Source organism: Ambystoma mexicanum, chromosome 9 (genome assembly GCF_040938575.1).
Source record: "Ambystoma mexicanum isolate Mex_15411 chromosome 9, UKY_AmexF1_1, whole genome shotgun sequence".
NCBI lineage: Eukaryota > Metazoa > Chordata > Amphibia > Caudata > Ambystomatidae > Ambystoma > Ambystoma mexicanum.
The window spans coordinates 222,763,260-222,788,354 of record NC_090931.1 but is presented as its reverse complement, the minus strand read 5'-3'; the positions used below and the strand labels follow the sequence as shown (position 1 = coordinate 222,788,354).

Below are 25,095 nucleotides of genomic sequence, written 5' to 3'. Positions count from 1 at the left end.
AATGTAACTAGTTCTCCAGCATTGGATCTTTCATAGATTCAGATGCTTGAATATTCCCCGTCGTCAGACTGGGAATCCTCAGTGATAAAAATAATAATTCGAATCTTTTTAAAGTATACACACATTGCTACCTAGAAATGCATGTACATAGTCCATTATGGCCTATGAGCCATTCTATTGTGTAGTCCCTCCACCTCACTTTGGTCCTTTATGACCCCAACCAATGAGGTGGCAGGGCTTAAACTCCGCCCCAGGCAGCCATCTTCAGATTTTTCACTGCAGTCTAATTGACACAGGGAATCCCCAAGCTCTCTGAGCTTTTTCAAATTTACTTCTATTGTCACAGTAGTTTATACTTTAATATACTCTACCACATTCCCCTTTCTAGGGGCTATCTCCACTGTGTTTTGGAGTTTCAAAAAACGTTGTTTTGACCCAGAATTCATCGAGTGAACTTTCTCTTCAGATGGCTGACCTTCAGACTACCAAGAAGCCTTCCCTTTTGAGGGATTGCACGAGGTGCAGGTGAAAGGTGGTTTACATGAAAGACCCCCATGAACACTGTACATACTGTCTTTATCCCCATGACATCCAGAAATGTCTTATTTGCAAGTCTTTTTCAACTAAGACCCTACAAGAGAGGCACAGAAGACTACTCCTGCATTTGGAAGCCAAGGGACTTTCTTCTGACGAGGAATCTGCAAAGACATTCTGTGTTCACTCCAGCAAATCAAACTTCTAAAAGAAGGGCTTCTTCAGTGGAAAGGAGCTCCTCTCCCACTTCCAAGAGCAAGAGGAAGCTACAAATTATACCTTTCCTACTTCCCCTAGAGTCTACAAGCCATAAGATGAAGCATTCTATGGCAAAAATTACCTCAAAGGGAATGAGGAGTTTGCAAAAAACCGGGGGGTCGCAGTCCTCCACGGAGAAGCCGTCTACGAGCGGCAATAAAGATAGAGGCCCGTCGTCCACCAAGCCGTCGACGACATCCTCATCGACGACCCCCACGTGGCAAACCGCATCGTCGACGACTAAGTCCTCGTCGGCGAGTTTATTATCCACGAAGCAGTCGTCGACGAAGGAAGCTCATCATTCATCCACAAAGCACTCATCCACGAGACTTTCGTCCACTAGGCACTCGTTGACGGAGAAGTTACCATCCACAAGCTCTTCCTCCACGCACTCGTCGACAGATTAAGGCAAGCCACCGTCCATGAAATGTTCGTCAACGGCCCCGTCATCGACGAGGCCGTCGTCGACGAAATCTTCGACCACGGCTCTGTCGACGGCACCGCAAGCTTCTTTACCGGCGGAAGAATTAGGGCCCAAAATGCCCCATGCTGACGCCACTGTTACACCAACCAATGAAGACAGTCTTCCTGAGTCTTTAGAAGCGCCGCCTCAGTTTGTGGATGCTCTTGAACCACAGGGAACGCAATTATCTCCCTTTTGGAGAAATGCCAGAGTTACCTGACGTCATCCTACAGGAGGCGTTTTCAAACACTGAGTTTACTGAACAACAGCATTGTCTTACATCTAATGAGCACAGCCCTCCTTGGCAGCCTACTACAGAGGTGCCTGCTGATCCTTATGACCCTGTGCTCATGTTATCAATGCAAACGATCATGGAGGAGTTCAACAGATGGCAAAATGAAAAGAACAAGTCAACTGGAGCCAAGCTTTCCGCAGAGGGATCTCGACAAAGTACACCAAGACATTTGCCTCCCAAGAATAGACCACAAAAAAGAGTAAGTTCACCTGAGTCTCCGCGCAGGTCTAGAAGCAGGACACTCAGTGCTTCACCGACAACGGTCCCTTCTCCAGCATCGTCACACAGGTCAAGATCTCCAATTAGAGATCCAACGGTTGTACCATCTTCTGTTTTGGTCTCAGACTGGCAGGAAGATCCGTTCAGAGAACTTTCTGAACCGGAAGAAGGCGAGATTACGCAAGGGCTGGATACTAGTGAATGGGACGACTACATTGTCGAAAAGCCCAGAAAGAAAGATTCTCCGGGTGGCTCTTCATCGCCGGACGGTCTAGTCTCTTTTCATACTATCATCGGCAAAGCCGCAGAATTGTTTAAGTTGCAGGTCACATCGGAGGAAAAGAAGTCAGTGCTTTATGAGCACAGAGACAAAAGTAGGAGAACTGTTACTACCATTCCTCTCCTTGACACCATTTGGGAATCCGGATCCAAGATATTGGCCACGCCCTTATCCACCCCGGCTCTAATTTCCAGACTAGAGAAAAAATAAAAGGCTCCTGAGTCTGCACCTCTCTGTCTACGAGGTCATACAAAACTGGACTCAATGATCACTGTAGCAGCCAGGAAAAAGCTAACCAATCCAGCATCACCTCTATCAGCCCCACCGGACAACGGACGGTCGTAAGCTAGAAGCTATGGGCAGAAAAGTGTCCGCATCAGCATCGCTTACCATCAGAGCGGGCAACGTGCTGGCCATGACGGCGGGATTCGACCGCAAGCTTTGGCTCCGCATGTCCAAGCTGGCTAAACAGCTACCTGTAGACCTCCAGGAGGAAGCCAAGTCGATTATCGCCGATGGGGAAGCATCTTCGGATCACATGATTGACGCTGCAGTCGATGTGGCGGAGTCAGGTTTCCGGCAGATGGCCCACGGCATAGTGCTGAGAAGACAGGCCTGGATGAAGGCTACCAATTTCAGACCTGAGGTCCAAGCTCAGATATTGGACATGCCCTTTGATGGTCAAGAACTCTTTGGGAAAAAGATTGATGACCACCTTAAAGGAAACAAAACAGATAAGGACACGGCACGTGCCATCAGTTCTTTGAAAGACAAAGACAAGGATTGCAGGTTGTTTCGTCCTTTTCGAGGTTCATCCTCGAAATACAGAGGTTTTAACCGCCCTTCCTACGGCCAGAAGTCGCAAGGTAGTTCATACCAGGACACCAAGTACCAATCTTCCATCAAGTACTCCCAGAGAGGGAGGCGGGGCTCTGCTCAAGGTAAGTCGCAGAGCAAACAAAACTGACAGCCCAGCTCCTCCCCCTCAATGTCACACCCCGGTGGGGGGAAGGGTGAGTCAGTTCTTCCAATGCTGGCAGTCAATAACATCAGACAAATGGGTTTTAAAGGTGGTTCGCGAGGGACACACATTAGAATTTCTAAACCAGCCCCCTTCCTTGCCCCCGACTCCGCGCAAGGTGCATATGTTAAAGCAAGTCATGTCTGAAATCCGGAATCTGCTGCACAAGGTAGCAATAGAGCCAGTACCTTAATCTTTAAGGCGGAAGGGTTTCTACTCCCGTTTCTTCCTCATCAAAAAGAAGAACGGTCAATGGCGACCCATTTTGGACCTGAGAGCCCTAAACAAATATATCAAGCGCATCAAATTCAAGATGATAACTTTGCAAGGAGTGCTCCCTTGGCTAAACATGCACGATTTCTTGGCCTCTCTAGACTTGCAGAACGCATACTTCCACGCACCAATCCACCCAGCACACAGAAAATTCCTCTGGTTCACCGTGGACAATCTTCATTTTCAATTTCGAGTGTTCCCGTTCGGTCTGAGATCAGCACTGAGAGTGTTTACGAAATGCCTGGCACCAGTGGCTGCGAAACTCAGAAGGACAGGAACAGAAGTCTTTCCATATCTGGACGACTGGTTGATAAGAGCAAGTTCCGCTTCAAGCGCACGCTTGGCAGTTGCAAAGACTATAAATCTCCTAAGAGGATTAGGTTTCGCCATAAACAACGCAAAGTCCTGCCCAATTCCCAGCAAGACAGTTTCTTTCCAGGGAGCCGAGCTCGACACCAGCATTCCCAGGGTAAGACCGTCGGCAGAAAGAGCAACAGCAATTCTCCGCTTGACCTTGTGTTTCTTAAGGCAAAAAAAACCCGACATTGGTGCGCTCTTACAAATCCCTCCTGGGCATGATGTCCTCATGTATATTCCTCATACCAAATTGCAGGCTTCGCATGAGGCCTGTTCAGGAGGCACTGGACCACCAATGGAAACAAGCTCTCAGCTCTTGAAAGGACATCGTCCAGATTCCAACGACGTTGTACAAGGCACTTCGATGGTGGAACACTCTGCAGAACCTCTTACAAAGGATGTCGTTTCAGGCACCAACATCAGCCCTTCTCTTGAGGACGGACACGTCTCTTTTGGGCGGGGGCGCTCATCTTGCGGACCTACAAACCAAGGGTTCCTGGTCACCCCAGGAGTCACAACTCCACATCAACGTGCTGGAACTCAGGGCCATACGGTGGGCACTGAAAGCTTTCCTTCCGGTAGTAGCGGTGCAGGTACTCACTGTACAGACAGACAACACAACCTCAATGCACTACACAAACAAGCAAGGAGGTACGAGGTCAGAGATCTTATCTCAAGAAGCTCAACTACTATGGGCATGGGCCTTGCATCACGGAGTCCAAATCAAGGCGGAACACCTGCCGGGAGTGGACAATGTCCTAGTGGACAAACTGATCAGGGACTACTCGCCTAGGTGTAAAGCGCTCTATAAATCAATAAATCAAATCAAATCATCTTTTCACGTGTGGGAGCTGGACGAGAAGGAAGCCCAATGGATCTTCGCCTTATGGGGCCATCCACATCTCGATCTTTTTGCCAACAGGGCCAACAAGAAATGCAAAATGTTCGCCTCCAGGTACCCAGAGAGTCAGTCAGTAGGAGACGCGTTCTCTGTAGATTGGACGGGGAAATTCCTATATGCCTTTCCCCCTTCCCCCTCATTTCCAGGATACTAAGCAGAATGAAAGAGCAGAAGTGCTCTATGATCCTAATTGCACCAGACTGGGCGCGGCAGGTCTTGTACTCGACCCTACAGCACCTGTCCCTATGGCCCCCGATTCGCCTCAAAGCGCATCAGTTTCTATTGACGCAACAGAACCGCAAGGTCCTCCATCGCAACCCAGCAAGCCTGTCTCTCAAGGCCTGGTTCCTGAGCAGCGTAAACTGTTTAATCTCAATCTGCCTGCGGAATGCTGGGATATAATCAGGGCCTCAAGGGCTCCTTCTACACGCATCACCTACACTAGGAAATGGACTCGTTTTTCCAAGTGGTGTGAGACGTATGCTATTGATCCTCTCACCGCTTCGGTTGAGCAAGTACTTCCTTACTTATTACACCTAGCCAAAGCAGGACTTTCACTTTCTTCAATCAAGGTCCACCTATCAGCCATTATGGCATACATGATGGCACCATAGATGTAGTCCTTGCTCTCCCTGCCCGCTGTCAAGGTCTTCTTGAAAGGCCTTTTGCATACATACCCACCTACGCCCACGTCGGTTCCAACCTGGAGCTTGAACACTGTGCTAACAGCCCTCATGGAGCCTCCTTACGAGCCCATCCACAGGTGCGACATAAAATTCTTGTCTTGGAAAGCGGTTTTCTTGATAGCCATTACTTCGGTCAGGAGGATCAGTGAGTTACAAGCTTTATCGTCTGAACCTCCTTCACCTTGTTCCACAAGGACCGTGTCATTTTAAGACCACACCCTAAGTTTCTTCCGAAGGTAGTATCGGAAATGACGCTCACAGAACGCATTGTCCTGCCAACGTTCTTCCAGAATCATTCTTTGGAAGCAGAACAAACATTACATTCTCTGGACATAGCTAGAGTATTGAAGTTTTATTTGCAAAGAACTAAGGAGTTCCGGTCTTCAAATAGACTGTTCATCGCTTTCTTGGGCCACACAAAGGGCCAGCATATTTCCAAACAAGGTCTGGCGCGCTGGGTTTCTTCTTGCATCACCCAAAGCCATCAAACGAAAGGCGACCCCCTTCCCAAACCACTCCCAGCACACTCAACCAGAGGGAGAGCGGCGTCAACAGCGTTCCACGCACGGGTGTCCTTGAAGGACATATGCAAAGCCGCCACATGGAGCACTCTGCACACGTTCGCTAAACACTACTTCCTGGCTGAAGATGCCAACAAAGAAACTGCAGTTGGACAGGCAGTGCTCCGCCACCTCTTTTCATAAGGTAGGACCAGCCTCCTTTTTTCCCACCTTTCCCTGAGTATTTAACCGTTGTGTTGCGGCATGGTAAAGGTTTCATCAGAGATATGTTTTCTGTATTATGCATATATGGATATGATGGTGGCATAGTTTTAACTGCTTGGTATTCTATTCAAGCATCTGAATCTATGACAGATCCAATGTTGTAGAAGTCTTAGTTACTTACCTGTAACTGTATTTCTCCAGCATTAGTATCTTTCATAGATTCACATGCACCCACCCGCCTCCCTTGAGAGGCTGCTCCTATGCTCAGCTGCCATCATACTGTAATTCCTACGGTTCAAAATCTGAAGATGGCTGCCTGGGGCGGACCTTAAGCCCTGCCACCTCATTGGTTGGGGTCATAAAGGACCAAAGTGAGGTGGAGGGACTACACAATAGAATGGCTCATAGGCCATAATGGACTATGTACATGCATTTCTAGGTAGCAATGTGTGTATATTTTAATAAAATGTAATAATTATTTTTATCATCGAGGATTCCCCGTCTGACGATGGGGAATAGTCAAGCATCTGAATCTATGAAAGATACCAATGCTGGAGAAATACAGTTACAGGTAAGTAACTAAGACTTCCTTTTTAGGCTTAGATAACAGGCAGATTAGCATTCTCTACTTTCTGTGTAAAGCCCACTCTGCTTTTGCTACTAACATTAGCATGGACAGGCAGAGGCCTATTGTTACATTTTAAATCTTCCTGGGCAGCCATCGGGATTTGGCTGTGGGTACATAGGCAGGGCCTGTTGACAGCTAAAAACGTGCTTTGGTGGTTGCAGGGAATTTGCTGTGAGGAGCTCAGCACTTTGGTTGAACAATCTAAAGGCTCTACCAGTTCTTAGGGTCCCTAGATTGATTGTCCAATGAGAATGCCCAATGAACATTCCAAAGGTTATATTTAAACCATAAAGACCTAGCTTGAGGGCAGTACCGGGAGTAATGGTCCCTGAAAACTGAGTAGTGAATTGGATAAAGTGTATGAGCCCATAATTCTTGGTTAGGCCTGAGCGTGTTGTCTATAAGGCGTTCCATTACATTCCTGCTCCTTCACCTTCTCCCCTCTCCATCCCGTCGTATACCAGATAGCGCTTCCAGATTGTATAGCCCTGCATGCAGTGAATTGGACCTGTCCACACATACCACTGCTACCGACAGCTGCCTACATAAGACCTCTAAGGTCAAGCAATCTGTAAGGTATGCACCCATTTGTGCATCCATTAAAACCGCAAAACCTTCCGGCACTAAGCTACTTTCAAACTATCCCACTATCATGTCGGTTCATACCGGACAACCCAAGTGTTTACCCAGGTGTCTCATATCGTTCTCTTACCTCTATTGTGCCTAAAAGGCGGACCTTGCAACTTCCACCGCTCCTGGATGTCTATTCTTTATTGAATCCTCACGCAACTGATGTAGCCCCCCACCACATGGGCTGAGCCATTGAGAAACTGTTCTCCTTCTTGCTCGATGTGTTCCCGCACACCTACGAAGCTTATTATGTACCAAGCATTCGGGTTATCTCACCAAGTTGTTTTCTTATAGACTCAAATGTGGGCCATGCAATACACTATAACTGACTTGAATGACCTACCTCAGAACTATCTCTCAACAAGGCAACACCTCTACCTCCAAGCTTCTCTTCCTTTTATCTTGATTCCTTTGATGTGGCCACTGTACTCTTCTGCGACCTCTGTGACTCTTTCCCTCACCATTTTTCCCTCTGGTCTGTCTCACTCAGCCGGACACACCTTGCATGCGCTAATTTCAGCAGACATCCCTATCTCTAACCCTCTCATCACACTTCCCTCCTGGTCTGACCATTCCCTCCTCTCTTCTCATCTGGAGCTCTCGGGCTCCCTGGCCAAGCCTTTGCCCGCACTGCCAGTCTCTTCCTTCATTCGACCGATGAAGCGAATGTCACCCACTACACAGCCCTCTCTAACCTTCACCTCTCCATCTCCAATACCCTGAACACTGTTGCCCCTGTCATGAGGATCCGTATGAAGCCTGCCGCCAAGTGCAACAGTTGGTACGATTCTGACCTAGTCTCTCTGAAATGCAAGTGCAAAGTTGTGAGCGGAAGTGGCAGGTTACAAACATATCCAATGACAAACTGACCTGTCGCCTGCTCCAAAGGGAATACCATTTTCCATCCGCTCCAAGAAGAGGGCCCATATCGAAGCACGCATCTCTGGGGCCACCAACAATACGGCTGAATTGTTCAAAATCTGTAGGGAACTCGCCAATCCGACCGCCTTCTCCACTTCTCTTTCATCCCAGGCCATCTGTACTGCATTGGCCTCCAATTTCACAAACAAAACCCATGGCATCCTGTCATCACTCTGTTCTACTCTCCTCCCTACTCCTCCACCTGCTCTTTGGACTCCCTTGGCCCCCCTTTCTCCCTCCCCTATACTCTCCTCCTTCTTGCCCATAGCTCCTGATGAGATCTCTAAAGCCGTCCGCTATATGAAATTCTCCTCCAAACAGGTGCTCCCCTGCTCCTCCAGAACTATCAAGGACAATATCTCTGCTCTCGCCCCTGTCTTGTCTGATTTATGTAACCACTCTCTGGCCACTGGCTGCTTCTCACTATCCCTCAAGCCCTCCCTTATGCACCCTATCCTAAAAAAGCTGTCTGCTGACCCCTCCCGCCCGGCAAACTATTGCCCCATCTCCAATAGCCCCTTCCGGTGAAAACACTTGGGGAAGTTGGGCATCTCCCAACTGTCCCGTCACACTGAATCTGTTGGCTGTCTCCATGACCACCAGTCTGGCTTCAGTGCATCCAGGAACTGCTCTCCTGAACACCCGTGAAGACCTGCTTTTAAACCTTGAATACAACTCTCTTTCTGTTCTCATACTCATTGACCTCTCCTCTGCCTTTGACACAGTCAATCATGCCACCCTCATAAAGACCCCATGACAGCCTTGGGTTCATGGACCTTGCACTTGACTGGCTGACCTCCTTTTTAACCGTCCTTCCCAGGTGCAACTGAGCCCTTTCCTCTCATCCATCTCACTCTCTACCTGCGGCATCCCTCAGGGCTATATGCTATCGCTGTGGCTCTTTAACATTTACCTTGCCCCCCTGGCCCACTTGATTTCCTCCTTCTCTTCTTATTTCTAGTGGTATGCTGATGACACCCAGCTCTACTTCAAGCTTCCCTCCTCTACTTCCTCTCCCTGCTCTGTCATTCCAGACTGTCTGACTGCTATTCAGGCATGGTGCATGGCTAATGAACCCTGTCTTAATGCCAGTAAGACCGAGATCTTTATCATTGGGACCTCTGCTCCCTGCTTTCTCATTGGGTCCCCTCCCGTCACCCTCTTATGTGGCAAAAAACCTTGGTGTCATCTTTGACTCCTCTCTCTGCTTCTCCCCTCACATCACAGACCTTGCCAAGAAGGCCTACATTGAGTTTCACCCCCTCAGAGGCATTCTCCCCTTCCTAGCCTTTCCCTAGAAACTCAATATCTCCAGATTTCTTTTTCTCCCTAGGCTGGACTACTGCAACATCCTCTTCCTCAGTCTATCTTGTTCCACTCTTCTCCCCCTTCAACTAATCCAGAACAGGACTGCAAGACTTATCCTTGGTCTCAAGCTCAGGGACCACATCTTTACACCCCTTAAATCTCTCCATTGGCTCCTGGTGGCTGCAAGGCTCAAATTCAAGACCCTCTGCATTATCCACAAAGCCTTCTGGGGCCTGGGACCCTGCTACATCAAACCCTCTCTCCCTAAATACCTCCCTGCTAGATCCCTTCAGTTCTCTAGCTCCAACTCTCTGCGGACCAGATGTTTTTCCAAGCAGATAGTGGGGGGTAGATATCTGTCATCGGCAGGAGTCTCCCTCTGGAATGGCCTCCCTGCCCCCCTCAGACTTAAGCCGGACCTCCTTAAATTCCAGAAGCCTTTCTCTTCTCTACCTCCTTCCCCCTCCCTCTTCCTTGTTAATTGCCCCACCTGCCACTGCAACTACTGGCCTGGTTCACCTACGAGTCACACAGAGCACCAGGCCCTCCCTAACCAGTCTTCACCAGCACCACCTCAACCAGCACTGCCCGTCCGGGCCCATTTCTGACTAACCTGGTGGGAGCGGCACCCCTCTTGAATCTGGTCCCCTCGCATTTAGAATGTGGTCCTCCCCCTTGATCCACGTTATTGTTGATTGTATATCCCCTGTCTCCCCCGTTTTTTACTTTGTGGCACCTAAAAACACTTTTGCTGTATAGTGCGCCTTATAAATATTCAATAAATAAATAAACAATGTAACTTGTACGTTTTATACCTTACTGAAACCTGCTGCTCACGCCTTGCGTGCGCAGCCAATGTAGCCCCCCCACTACACGGGCTGAGGCTTTGCCAACATGCGCTGGGCAAGCCTCTGATGCACTGCTCCCCCTCTGGCTTGTTGTGTTCCTGCACACCCTCCATGCTTAGGATGAACCCAAGAAGTCGGTCATGTCGCTAAGTTGTCTACCTGCAAACTCAAATGCTTGTCATGTAGTGTACTCTAGCAGATTTAAAATTTTGAATTACCTACCTCGTAACTACCTCACAACAATGTAATTTGTAACTTTTATACTTTACTGATTTCCGTGGTTAACGGCTTGCGCAGCCGATGCAGCCTCCTCACTAAGCTGTCCCATGTAGACTTAAATGCGAGTCATGTACTTCACTACAACAGATATTAAATTACCTACCTTGTAAATATTTCACAACAATTTAACTTTAACCTGTAACTGCTCAGTAACTGTTACTAGCGCCTAGATGCCTCTGGACTTTGCGCGCTACTATAAATGTAAAAAATAAAAAAATAAATGCGCCCCCTCATTGTTGAAATTTACAATGAAAAAACTTAATATTTTCATATGCTGGGCAAAGAGCCTAAAATATTTCAATTATATCTTAAAAAAAGTTCATGTATTTTGTTTCATTTTGCCACTATAGAAATATCTGAAAGAAATGGTTGCTTCTTCTCTTTATGACTTATAAACAATAGACAGTCCCCCAAAGCGGCTGTGAAGTTGTGTTTATCAACTATTAGCTTCTGTGGATGTGGCCTAAGCCACTCCGGAATCTAGGGGTGCAGGCTTACACATAAGATGTAAGCCAGCATTCCTTTCCAGTAACAGTGCCACACCTGAGGTAGCACCTTTTTTTGGGCTCTGGGACAGTCTCGCTCCCCCAACCCACCACCCCCTTCTCTCCCTTCCACCTTACTTCTCCCTGCTCATCCCTCGCCCAATTACCTGTGGTTCCACTGCATCCATCGCCCACACCGCCTGATGCTATGCAGTCCAAAACATGTAAAGCGACTTGCGTCCCTTTCTTCATTGTGTGGCAGTCCAACTCTTTTTTTTCAAAGGGAATCAAGCTTGTACTGTCATCAACCACCCGATTCCCTTCCCAAAAAAACGATTAACACCCTGGAGGGAGCCTGAGGGTGCTAATACTGTTAAGCGCCAGGTAAGGATTGTGAGCTTGACCAGTAACAGCACTAAGCTTGACATGGCTTAGGCACGCGGGCTGTTACCGGCCAAGCCTGCCCACTTATTAGCTGCTTACCTCTATATTATCCAGCTTAGTTTCCTGTAGCACACTTTCGAATGGATTGTGTCCTCCAACGTATTCCTCATCTTAGATATTCACGTCCAGCTTTAGCTGCTTTGGGATTTTTACTCGGCAGAGGGCGTCGTGCGTCGATGGCGCTGAGGTCCCTCGAAGGCCTCCGTCGAGGGTGACGTCATCGGGTACACAAGTAGCTTGCGCGGAGGCCGTTGACCTCAGTTCTGTTTTTCTGCAGAGATTGCAGTTCAAAAATGTCGATAACTGACCCACACCAATCGAGTTTGTGGTGCCTCGGTGAAGATCACGACACTTAGGCCTGCACAAAGTGTCAGACGATGACTGGTAATGCTTTGCGGAACGACCGTTGGAGGTCATCGACGCCATCCAAGGTCCCGCATAGCTCGAAGGACAAAGCCTCGAAGAGCGCCTTGACGCCTTTGAGACCGGTTCCGTCGACGGCTCCAATTTCATTGACGCCATCAACGCCTTTGTCGACGTCGACTCTAAAGCCGTCGGCACCGAAAATTCCTAAGGCTCCAGTTCAGTCATCTGAACAGGTTGCAACAAAAGAGAAAGCTGCAAAGCCTACACCCTCTTCAAAAACAGTTCCTATAGAGAAAACTGTCACTTCTCTGCCCAGGAAAGAATTCTTTAAATCCATATCCTCCATTTTTGAAGAGCAGGAAAGGTCTGAGGATGAGGAAGTCCCATTTGGCTTGGAATATGGTACCCCAAATGTCCCAGAATGTCTCATCTCTGACTAGAGTAGAATGAAGGATCTCATAGACAAAATAAACAATGCTAATGGTGTGGATACATCACCTGAGGCAGAATTTGGAAAGCCAGAACCAGGAGACCATGACAGTTCCTCATTCCGTCAACTAATGAAAAAGGTGGTTGATTATTTAGGTTGGACTAGACCACAGACCCAATTTGTCCAGGATGATCTGACGGACATTCTAGATCAAGACCCGCCCACTGATCCAGTTTTACCTTTCCACGTGGCATTGCAAAATAGGGTGGCCAAGAATTGGGAGAACCCAGACTCTATTGCTTCTGTGAATAAGACCCTTACATCAAAATACCGCCCTTCCAGTAGTGACCCCGGCTATCTGTCCAAACACCCCACTCCCGAGAGTCTGGTGGTCCAGGCAGCCACCGCTACATCCAATAAAGCAGCATACTCTTCTATCCCTCCAGATAGGGACGACAAGCGTGTGGAGGGATGGGCACGCAAGGTATTTTCAGCATGCAGTATTGCCTTAAAGTCGGCCAACTCCACATGTGCCTTGGCAACATTTTCGTACACTCTCTGGGAATGCATCTCCATGATGGCAGAGCATATACCAGAAGGGGAGGAAAGGGAAGGATTCCTGGCTATCTTTAGAGATGGAAAGGAAGCCATGCAGGAATCCCTTCAATCTGGTTTGGACACTGCAGACAGCGTAAGCAGGTCCATGGCTACTAGCGCAGTTATGCGCAGGTTTGCGGGGTTGCGGAAGTCAGGTTTCGCACCAGATGTGCAGTCCCGTCTCCTGAACATGCCTTTTGACGGGTCTCACCTTTTTGGCAGCAAGGCTGACGAGAGCCTTGATAGGTTGCAGACCTCAAAAGCGGCTGCCAAGTCTTTGGGAGCCACTATCAGGCAACCTCAGCCTTTTCGTTCATCAGGAAATTCTTGGAGGGGACGATCCTATCGTTACTACTCCTCATATGGAAAGGCGAGAGGAATAGCCAGTCTAAAAGGCCAAAGAAAAATCCCTCGTGGTGGACGAGGTAAAAGTGCTAAGCCAGCTCCAGCTGCAGCTTCCTTGCCATCAGCAGCCACAGCATCTGCCCCAAAACTGCTTTGAGGGCTTGCATCATGTAACACCGGTGAGGGGCAGACTCCCTCAGCATCTGCAAGAATGGCTAGCCATTACTTTAGATGCTTGGGCTCTGGAAACAATAGCCCAAGGTTACTGCTTCCATTCTTAATGCAGCCTCAAAACAATCCACTAGGGAGACACTCTTTGAAGTTTCCAGATCCGCTTCTACAGCAGGAGATTTTAACCGTGCTAGAGAAAGGTGCTATAGAACCAGTGCCTGTAGCGTAGAGGAACAAGGGTTGGTACTGCCCATATTTTTTTATTCATAAAAAGGACAGAGGACTGAGACCCATCTTGGACTTCAGATACTTGAACGAAGTTCCTCAGACAAGTTCAAGATGGTCACTCTTTCTCTGATCCTTCAGGCCCTTCAACTTCAGGATTGGTTGGTATCATTGGTCCTTCAGGATGCTTATTTTCATGTGTCAATACATCCCAAGCACAGAAAATACCTGAGGTTCACCATTGCCGGCTCACATTATCAGTTTCGAGTCCTGCCATTTGGATTGACCTCCGCCCGATGGTTTTCATTAAACTGATGTTTGTTGTGGCAGCGTATCTCAGGAGAGGGGGGATCCATGTCTACCCCTACCTGGACGATTGGTTGATCAGGGCGCGTTCTCCCGAACAAGCCCTGGATAATCTGGAAGTCACCTGCCACTCCCTTCACAGACTGGGCTTCTCCCCAATTCAAAGAAGTCACAGATGACACCTTCTCAACAGCTCCAGTACATCGGAACGGTATTGGATAGAGCTTGCCTCCCAAGACAAGGGCTCAAAATATTCTTCAGATGGTCTCCAAATTTCAGAGTGCCCAAAATTTTCCGGCCTGCGACTTCTTGAGGTTGCTTGGTCTCATGGCATTCTGCATATTCCTAGTGCCAGAGGCTCACCTGAGAATGAGATCCCTTCAATGGGCTCTAAAGACTCAATGGTCCCAGTTCTCAGGAAAATGACAGATCTACTTCAGGTTCCGAGCAGGGTTCAACAAGACCTTCTATGGTGGACCTGCGAGAACAATATTCTGAAGGAGAACATTTTTGGCAACACATGGCGAAAGATTACAGTAGTGACGGACGCCTCACTCATGGGGTGGGGAGCCCATGCCAACAATTTGACAGTCAGTAGTCGTTGGTCTCCATCGGAGTCCAACCTACACATCAACCTTTTAGAGCTGAGGGCAATCAGACTAGAGCTGAAGGCTTTTCTGCCCTCGTCAGAGGGAAGAATGTCCTGATAATGACAGACAACACTGTAGCCATGCATTACCTCAACAAAAGAGGGGGTGTAGGGTCACTACCTCTGTGCAGAGAGGCAGTGCGGCTCTGGTACTGGGCAATTCAAGAAGGAATCTCCTGATGAGCAGTTCACCTAGCCGAGAGAAGAACACGACAGCGGACGCTCTGAGCAGGCAGGACACAGTCTCCCACGAAGGGGAGCTAGTTCAGGAAGTCCTTCAAGAGATCTTTGCCCTTTGGAGAACCGCTCAAGTAGACCTGTTTGCGACCAGAGTCCAACGGAAGTGCGAAAGGTATTGCTCAAGGGAATTTCTTCCGAGAGGAGCTCTAGGAGACACGTCTGTGATGGACTGGGAATTCCCACTACTTTACGCATTTCCATGTATTCCCGTCATTCCTCAAGTGATCAGGAGGTTGAGACGGTTCGGAAGCCGCATGATCCTGATTGCCCCGGATTGGGCCAGAAGAACGTGGTACCCGGACCTTCTAGATTTGTCCATCTGTCCTCCAATTCGTCTTCCTCAGAGAGAGAATCTCCTCTCACAAAGGGAGGATCAGGTTCTCCATCCAGAGGTGAACACTCTCAACCTTCATGCTTGGTATCTGAAAGGCTGAGATACAAGGATTGGGACCTCCCGGATGATGTCATGGAGGTGTTGCTTTCGGCATAAAGGCCAGCAACGAAGTCTCCATACCGTTGCCGTTGGAAGAAGTTTTGCAACTGGTGCAGGCAAAAGAATATTGATCCTTTTCTATGTTCAATCCCAGAGGTGTTATCTTTCCTCTTATCACTGGCACATAAGGGTCTCAATGTTGGGACCGTTAAAGGTTATTTGGCAGCGCTTTCTATTTTTAAGCGGTCTTCAGAAGAGTGTTCTTATTTTAAAATTCCTTTGATAATCCAATTCCTAAAAGGGCTCACAAATGTGTTCCAACCTTCTTCCTTCCAAGTTCCAGTTTGGGACCTTAATATGGTTCTAAAGTTTTTAATGTGTGCCCCGTTTGAACCCTTGCACACATGCCCTTTAAGGTTGTTAACCTTCAAGACCATTTTATTGGTCGCATTAACATCTGCACGAAGAGTGAGCGAGTTGCAGGCCCTATCTTCTAGGCCACCCTATACTGTGTTCCACAAAGATCGGGTTGTTTTGAGGGTTAGACCATCTTTTTTGCCTAAAGTTGTTTCGGATTTTCATCTGAATCAGAAGATCATTCTACCGGCTTTCTATCCTCCCCTGCATCCCGGTAAGGAGGATGAAAGACTCCACAGGTTGGACCCTAGAAGGGCTTTAAGTTTTTATATTTCTAGGCTCTCCAAGCTTAGAGTTGATGATCAACTTTTTATTGGCTACACTGGAAGGAAATTGGGTCAAGCGATGTCTAAAGAGACCATGTCAAGATGGATTGTACTTTACATTACTGATTGGCTGGTAAAGACCCGCCAGAAGGCTTGAGGGCCCTCTCAATCAGAGGTATAGCCTCTTCGACAGCCCTTCAAAGGGCTGTCCCTGTTAAGTCGATTTGTGATGCAGCGACTTGGTCCTCAATACATACTTTCACAAAGTTTTACAGTTTAGGCGCTTCCCACTCTAAGGAACTTGCATTTGATAAGGCAGTACTATATTCAGCACTGTAAAAAAATATATATTCTTCTCCCTGCTCCTCCAAATTCTTACACTGCTTTGGGAGTCTATCTAAGATGAGGAATATGTTGGAGGACACAATCGATTCGAAGAACAAGTTACTTACCAACTGGTAACATTATTTCGACTGGATGTTCCTCCAACGTATTCCTCATCGACCTCCCAGCCTACCCCTCTGTAGAATTTCCAAGGTTATCACTATTTCAACTCTCGCAATGCCGAACCATGTTGACCTAGACTGACTACCATCACGAGCAAGAGGGGAGAAAAAGAACTGAGGCCAACGGGCACCGCGCAAGCTACCTGTATACCCGATGACGTCACCTTCGACAGAGGCCTTCGAGGGACCTCGACTCGATGCCATCGACGCACAACGCCCACTGTCGAGAAAATATTTCCGAAGCAGCTAAAGCTGGACGTGAATATCTAAGATGAGGAATACGTTGGATGAACATCCAGTCGAAAGAACGTTACCAGTTGGTAAGTAATTTGTTCTTCTCTGGCATGCGCAGACAATCAAAAGACACACAATTCTGCACACTGATCAGGCTGCAGTAAGATATTGGTTGGCTGGGGAGATGACTGCCCCCTTTGCTGTTCATAGGGTTGTGAGACAAGGCTGCGTTCTTGTCCCTCTCCTTTTCTCTATATAACAGGAAGAAATGATAACATCTCTTTTGGTGGATAGTGCGGATTGATGGATCAGGACAGATATCCGGCACTGTGTTTCATGCAGACGATGCAGTATCATCTGTCTACCACTACTCGGGGGCTAAAAACCTGCTTGGCAACTTTTATGAAGAAATGTGTAGACCTTGAGCTACGCCTGAACGTTGAAAAGATGAAGGTCATGGTCTTCAAGCGTAAATTTTCCCAACTGTGTAGACTGAGTATCAACGTGGCCAGATGCTCTCCGGAGCAGGTTACATGCTATGATTATTTGTGCACCAGATTCAACGAGAACAGCCTTTGGACCATCCAGGTAGAGAAGGCATGCTCCACGTTGGGGAAGTACAGTAAAGCAACAATAGCTTTCTTTTACAGGCATGGCAGAGGGGCACTCCATTCGGATATCGATCTCTAAGGCAAACAAGAAATTCCTGCATCTATTTATGGCTCAGAGTTGTAGGTTATACAAATACATCAAATTTTAACAGGGATTAAAATACATTTTTGAAGCGTTTATTAAAGGTACCCTGTAGCACTGCCAATGCCTTCCTACATTTAGAGTTTGATGTTTGCCCAATCAGTGACTTAGCCTCTCCCCATCCAATTCTGTATTGGGTGAGGCTGTGGAGTTCTAAAGGACTGGGGAAGTACCAAGACACCTTGAAACACCTCCTGAGCCTTGAGGATGGCAAAAGCATTCCCTGGGTGGTCCATGTAAAAAGAAACGCATGCTTGAATTGAACGAGGCTAGATTGTGGGAGGGACCGCATTGTGTAGATAAGGCAGCCTCCAAAATAATTAAGAAAGCAGCTTTATTTCTTTCTAGGACAAAAGATGATTGAAGATGCAAGGAGGCTGCATTCAGGAGGAGTATACTTGAGTTGAAAATCTGGATTTCGCCTATAAACGTATCTCAATTATCTATCCCCCTCATTCGTAAGATCACTCTTTGTTAGTCTCAGGTTTGGGACCCTCCAGATAGCCACTTTAACACACCAATGGGCTGGAGGATGCGCAAACACTTGCCCTCTTTGTGGATTGGGCGAGGAGACGATGGCCCACTTTTTTATTTTTGTGACTTCTGAGAGTGCGATATATGCGCCCCTTGTTTAGGGAAGCTGGGTCCGCTCAATTAACGAGGCCTTGGAACTGTGCAAAGGAACTTGAATACCAAACATTGTGAGCTCTGTCCATCAATATGTTCACAGAGTTTGGCTTTTAAGACATTAAGACAAACTGGGCCTGACCATGAGATGGGCGGTATCCTGGCGGTGGGGGCGATCACGAGTTGGGGGATGTCTCAGGAGGATAGCTCAGGGGTAATGTGCTCGCCTTGGAAGCAAGACGACACAGACCAACACAGGTCCAATCCCCAGGTCCGTGCTTAGAAACCTCTGGATACTAAGCATTTTATAAATATACAATTACAATAGTGCTGGGATACCGGCCAACACAAAGGGCCTCATTCCGAGTATGGCGGTAAGGGATAGCGGCCACCGCTAACGAGAGCGGTGGCGGTAATCCCTTACCGCCATACTCCGAGTTCCCTTTGCGCCAAGGAGGTTTTAACACCTGCTTTTAGCAGGTGTTAAAATCCATGGCGCTAAGGGACCTTGATGTTAATTACGCCACCGTAATTTACGGTGGCGTAATTAACGCCTTCCCCACTCCCATTATGCCCTATGGGGCAAGAATGGGAATGGGGAAGGGTAAATGGGGATTGGGGAATTACCGCCCCGCCAACCTTGGAATGGGGCGGTAATTCCGCCATCCACCAAGGCGCTGCCGGTCCGGGTACGGCGTCAACCAAGGCGTTAATAGCGCCATTGGTTAGCGCCGTACTCGGAATGAGGCCCAAACAGCGTTACCGCTTCTCGGACCAGCGCTGTTAGCGCCGGATCAAGAGTAGCGTTAAGGCGGGAAATCCCTGTTCCCTATTGGACCCAATGGGACTGGGGGGGCAACTATTGGTGCCCGTGCTAACTGCGCTGAAAACAGGCGCTAAATGGGATCTTCAAATCCAGCAAAAAACTGGAGGTAATGCAGTCAATTTAGCGCCCAACTTATTAATCGGACTAGCCCTTTAGCCCGACTCGTGATGAGGCCCAAAGACGGATCAGGTGATCCAATGAGGAAGATTAGTTTCAAACTGAATAGAAGTGGAATACGGATACTACTTATTGTTGTTATGAAGTGTCTTTGGGGCTGCGATTATATTCTCCCGACTAGACCGTAAAAACAGGTTGTATTCACTGTTTCTATTATGCACTTAGCACTTTAACTTTCTTTATGCTCTCTTTTGTGCAATGATTTTTTTTAGCTGGTTGTATTTTAATTTCATACCTTCATGTTCTTATCTTTGTAATTGTATGAACTTGTACGAATTTCACGTCGAATAATGTTTTATTGATTGATTGATTGACTGATAATTTGCCTTAGGTTAAGGTTTTTGCCAAGTTGAAAGGTATCTAACTGGAGTATACACATATCTTCTGAAAGGCTGGCCTGCACATATTACCCGCAAGTTATGGAGGACACAGTACATTTTATGTTCTTGTGTGACCTATAAAGGGAGATTAGGCAGAAGACTGTTCTCCCTGTGTTCAGACGTGCGGGCATTAGAACAATTGGGCAGACCTTGCAATATCGATTAATTGTTGTAGATCCAATAGCCTTAGATGCAACCCAGAGTTATATCTGCATTGCGTCAAGGCTAGCAAACAATATCTAGGTGGGCTATCGCTTCTCCATAAGAATGTGGTTTTACTTTCAAACTGTATGTGGAGTGATGGGTTGATAATTCTTTTTGTATTTATGTAATTATTGTATGTATAATCTTCTTGCAATGCATTGTACTTTTATGGCTTGTACCTAATAAAGTTATTATAATTATAATAGTAACTGATTTTTTAAATATTAACAATGAGTATATACTAGCCTCACTGTCGACTTTATAAATATGCATACATATATTGATCGATTTTTTTATGGAGAAACATTTTTGATTTCTCCCAGTAGAGAAAATATACATCATTTGAATAAATTCCATAGTCTGTTTGAATGTTATTTTTGAAACTGTTATAGCTGCACAAGAAACGGTATTACGTGACTACAATTTTATAAATATTAGACTTTATCAAATGAATAATGCATCTTTCGTTTTCCATTCCAGCTGCCCAATTTTAGGTATTTTGATATTCAAGGAAATTGTCCGAGCCAGAAAACAAATAATTTTGAATTTCCTGAACCCACGGTAACTACTGGGCACAGCATGATAGAACCAGGAGAGCAAACAATTCAAATTATTAGGAAAATAGAACAACTAATTCCCAGTGTCACATTAACCCATGTAGACAACGCAACGTGTGCTAAAAAGATCAGCGTTTCCCATGTAAAACGTCAAGAGAAGTATTGCGTGGGAGATAGCCTGATCTTTCGACTCGACACATACGATTATGCAGGCCAGAGGAAGAAACATGGAGGAGACCTCTTGAGGGCCCGCATCTATTCGCCAAAGCTGGAGGCAGGAGCATCTGGGAATATCGAAGACTTCAACAATGGATCTTACCTGGTTAGCTTCACACTATTTTGGGAGGGAAGAGTTCACATTTCAATATTGCTAATGCATCCCAGTGAAGTTGTTTCTGGCCTGTGGAGAGCAAGAAACAGTGGGTACGACAATATACAGTTCCTTGGCATGTTCGCCAATGCCACACACTCTGCACGCACTGAATGCAACTTTGCATTGCAAAAATTGGAAGGCAGGTGCTTGCACCTTGGCAAGATGGGGGAATTTTTCTACTGCATCAAGCCTGAACATCTACCATGTGAGACTTTAATTAACATGCAGTCGTTCAACAGGGCGCATTCCTACCTCAGCGATGTGGAGAAGCGCCTCCTTACTAGGTAAATTTCCGCTATGATGGCTTTTTCGTGAGACCAAAGTCACCATCACATGTTTTGAAATGTTAATTGTTAACAGTTAAGTGCTTGACAATTAGTTGGGCTGACTTCAACAATTAACCATTAAATCTGCCTCATATACTCGTGAACAACCCCTTCCCTAACCTGCATCCCATCTCATCACATGTTCAGTTCCCTAACCTGCATCCCATCTCATCACTTGTTCAGTTCCCTAACCTGCATCCCATCTCATCACATGTTCAGTTCCCTAACCTGCATCCCATCTCATCACTTGTTCAGTTCCCTAACCTGCATCCCATCTCATCACATGTTCAGTTCCCTAACCTGCATCCCATCTCATCACATGTTCAGTTCCCTAACCTGCATTCCCTAACCTGCATCCCACCTCACTTGTTCAGTTCCCTAACCTGCAACCCATCTCATCACATGTTCAGTTCCCTAACCTGCATCCCATCTCATCACATGTTCAGTTCCCTAACCTGCATCCCATCTCATCACTTGTTCAGTTCCCTAACCTGCATCCCATCTCATCACATGTTCAGTTGCCTAACCTGCATCCCATCTCATCAGATGCTCAGCTGCACCCCTCAAGTTACCTCTTGATCGGTGAAGGGATCATTGCTAAACACAGCTTGAGGTTCTCCTGGATGGGGCTCGATCATCTGCTTCTGTGGTCGCTTAAAGAGAGGCAGATACCCAGAGTCTGTTGCAGGTTTAGCCATTTATCTATAATGAAGTTATTGGGGCAAAACCGAGGAGATGAGTCATGCATTTTCATTTGGTTCGCGTCTACCATCGATTGGACACGTTGGGAATGATGCTACCAAAAACACTCGAAGGTCAGGGGCTAATGACTAGTATAATGATAAGGATTTGTTATTTATATAGGACCTATGGCTAAGTGCTCCACATAGAGCACATTTACATATATCATGGTAATTCGAACTCAAGCTGGTACTCATTTATTGGCCTCCGAAGGATGAAAGGGTGAGTTGTCCTTGCCGGTCTTCGAACCTCCAACCTGCAGATCGTACTTATATCGAAGTAGCGACACCACTGAGCCGCTTTAGCGGCAGAACATAACAGAATAGCACACAAAACATGAATTGATTTAGAAATGTAAATGCTGTTAACTTCATTTCAATAAGTCTATGCTCACTATAACATTGGGGAATGGATCATAAGTACACATGAACAGGGCGTAGTCACCCTAGCATTGCTCATAGAGACAGACAACACAGATTAAAAGAACTCTGCCCAACACTCACAGCTGATCCTATGTAATTGCTGGTGAGTGACGCACACTGGACCAGCTGCAGCTGGCACTAAAAATAATTCAGGTACACTAATTGATGTTGTAAAATATTGGCTTTTTTAATTCCTGTACCAAATGCGAAGTACATTTTCCAGAAAAAATAAATATTTCCCGAAAGAATGCTACTACAACCCTAGCTACAAAGCATGCACGTTGTTCCCAGTGGTTGCCGCGTTCTGTTCTTGACTTTGTTGAAAGACTCACTAAATCCAAGAACTCACTGTAAAAGAATGGATACAAAATACGGCCACCATATGATTCCTGACATTTTTAGTTCATACTTTAAGGCCGTTTTTTTAACCCAATTTGTTACATCACCTTAAGATCTCGCAGACTGGGGTTGCTGCTTAAACAACAAAACATACATGTCCCAAACTGCATCCAAATTTGATCTTTGGTCGCGTGTGAGAGAATGGTTAGTCCTTGGTCCAGATTCCCTATTTTCCAATTCCAGCATAAATGGCATAGTGTGTTGTTTGCCATGCAGGTCCACACCTTGGGTTCACAGAAGAAGCCAAGAAACCCCCTTTTTTGTTTTTACTACTGAATGAGTGCACTTTTTGTGTGTGGGGCAGAGGTCATGTTATGCCTTGCTAGGCTTTGTCGTGCCTTGCTATGCCTTTTAATTCTTGGTTTCCTTTTGTGCCTTGCCCTGCCTTACAACGCCATGGTATGTCTTGATATCTGTAGCTTCTTGATTGTTTGCGCTCCTCGTCGCTAACCTGCTCACCCTTTTATTGTCTCCTTTATACAACAAACATCAACTAGCTGTTGTAAATACCTTCATTGATGTGACAGTCCACTCACAGACCAGCTGCAGAGCCATGTTGGATTCCAGGTCACTTTATTGTACATAAGTATATATATATACAGAACTCGAGTTACTTGTGGTTTATTTACATAGTACATGGAAAGTAGATTAAGATACATCCAGTGACAGGGAAGACACCCACCGGCCATCCTCATCCATCCAGCTCAGGCCCCCAACTGACATTCCTGGACCACTCATACATCACATTTACTCAACATTCCCCTGAGTTTATATCATCCATACACCAACATTCCATAAGCATATATTCATGGCCAGTGAGGCAAACAGGACCAGCTCACAACATAACACTAGCCACGCATACATTTCAGAGGAACACCAATAATAACCCCCTCCCCCTGCTGTATATAATACCAACATCCGAACTGTACACCTCTCCCACCAGCTTGTCATACACAGTCGGTCAGCAACCCTCCACCCATCCTGGCTCTCAGGACAGACCTTACGAGTAACAAAGCACTAGTATCCTAGAACAAGGCAGTTTCTGGACAATGTTTCACCCAGGGCGAAACACAAGAATAAATCGCCCCATGTTGTTCTTCTACTGCTATGCGCGCTGTCCTCCATCTCCCAAATAATGTAATCAATGCAATTTAAATAACGTATAACTGACTTGTACTTAAAATGAACAAGAAGACAAGGAATACAACAATATTTTAAACAGGAATTCATTTTCTTTCTCATGTTTTTATTCGTTGTCGAAATGAAGGGTACTCTCCTGGATGTTGCAGCTGCAAAAGCATGCATTGCTTCCGATTGATCTATTTGTCCAACAATGTTGCCCTGAATTGAAAGAGTAGCAAGTAGCAAGAGCCAATAGTTCTCTTTAGTTGGTGAACACAGCGCTCAAGGGGCCTCTCCAAATGTTCCTTCATAAGAATGAAAGATGCATGTAAAATAAAGGGAAAGACTTAAGCAGTGGTGAAAAAGAAGGACGTTCCCAGCTATGTTAAGTATAGGTTCTAAAGAATTCCTTAAAACGACTTAAACACTTTGTAGGGAAAGACCAGAGAAGTAGGTAGGCTACGAGGTGAAGCAGTCATGTTGCCAGATGGCCTGTGCGCCTAGACATAGTATAACATGGTGTGAGTGCATGAGTGTTCAATTTAAAAAACTGGTATATGATAGAGTACCTCAGTATAGGATGCCAAAATCTACAACAGGGTTCTGCAACCTGTGGCTCTCCAGAGGCTATGCACTATGGCTGCCATGATGCCTCCCAATTGACTATGGTTGGCAGGGCTTATGGGATTTGTAGTCCAAAACATCTGGAGAGCCAAAGGTTGCTGATCCCTGATTTTAACAATTGCATGAGTACTTATGCATGTGCTGGCAACAGCCACCTAACAGAGTGAATTCCTGGTTATATTAACTTCTGGCAAATAGTTGCATGCTGGATGATAGCTCATGTGTAAATGCTATTTTTTTTTTTGGAATGGTTCAATGCCATGCGACAGGTTTGAAACCCTGGTTCCACCGACCAGCCCCTTTCTTCATTCTCAGGGCGATGAATCGAGTACAGTGGGAAATAATAACATTGATTAATGCAGAGCTTAGAAATCACCAAATTATACTTATATGATGCAAGTGCAATGCCAAAATATTGAAATGCCTAGTAAATTGTTTTAGTTGCTGTTGTCTGATAGCAAAAGCTGCACATGTGTGTGAATACTTGGCAATGAGGCTAGTGCCTTACTGTAGGATGACAATACCTGCAATAAGCTTTATATTAACATAGCCCGGCACAGTGTTCGAAATTGAAGGGAGCTGGGAGCTGTTTGTAGTCTGGTTAGCATGACAACAAAAGCTACCAGGAGCTTCTTTTGGCTCCTCAGGCCAACTGATGCTGAACAAACATACTGTTGTGAATTTAACTGTGCCTTTGGGAGAGTATATAAATAAACATTAGGACACATTTATTCGATATTTAAAGCATAAGAGTTCATAGATAATGGACCAAACAATACAAAAAACAGAGACCACAGGGAACAAAAGAACACATGGGTACCCTT

At 46.4% G+C, this 25,095-nt stretch overlaps 1 protein-coding gene across 1 annotated transcript in view; it reads left to right on the top strand.

Moving 5' to 3' along the window:
- LOC138487890 (NXPE family member 1-like) overlaps positions 1–25,095 on the top strand; it is a 383,725-nt gene that overhangs the window by 213,870 nt on the left and 144,760 nt on the right. Inside the window, exon 2 of the mRNA XM_069614510.1 lies at positions 20,188–20,921. Within this exon, the coding sequence (XP_069470611.1) occupies positions 20,188–20,921 (734 nt within the window). The remainder of the gene's footprint in view (positions 1–20,187; positions 20,922–25,095) is intronic.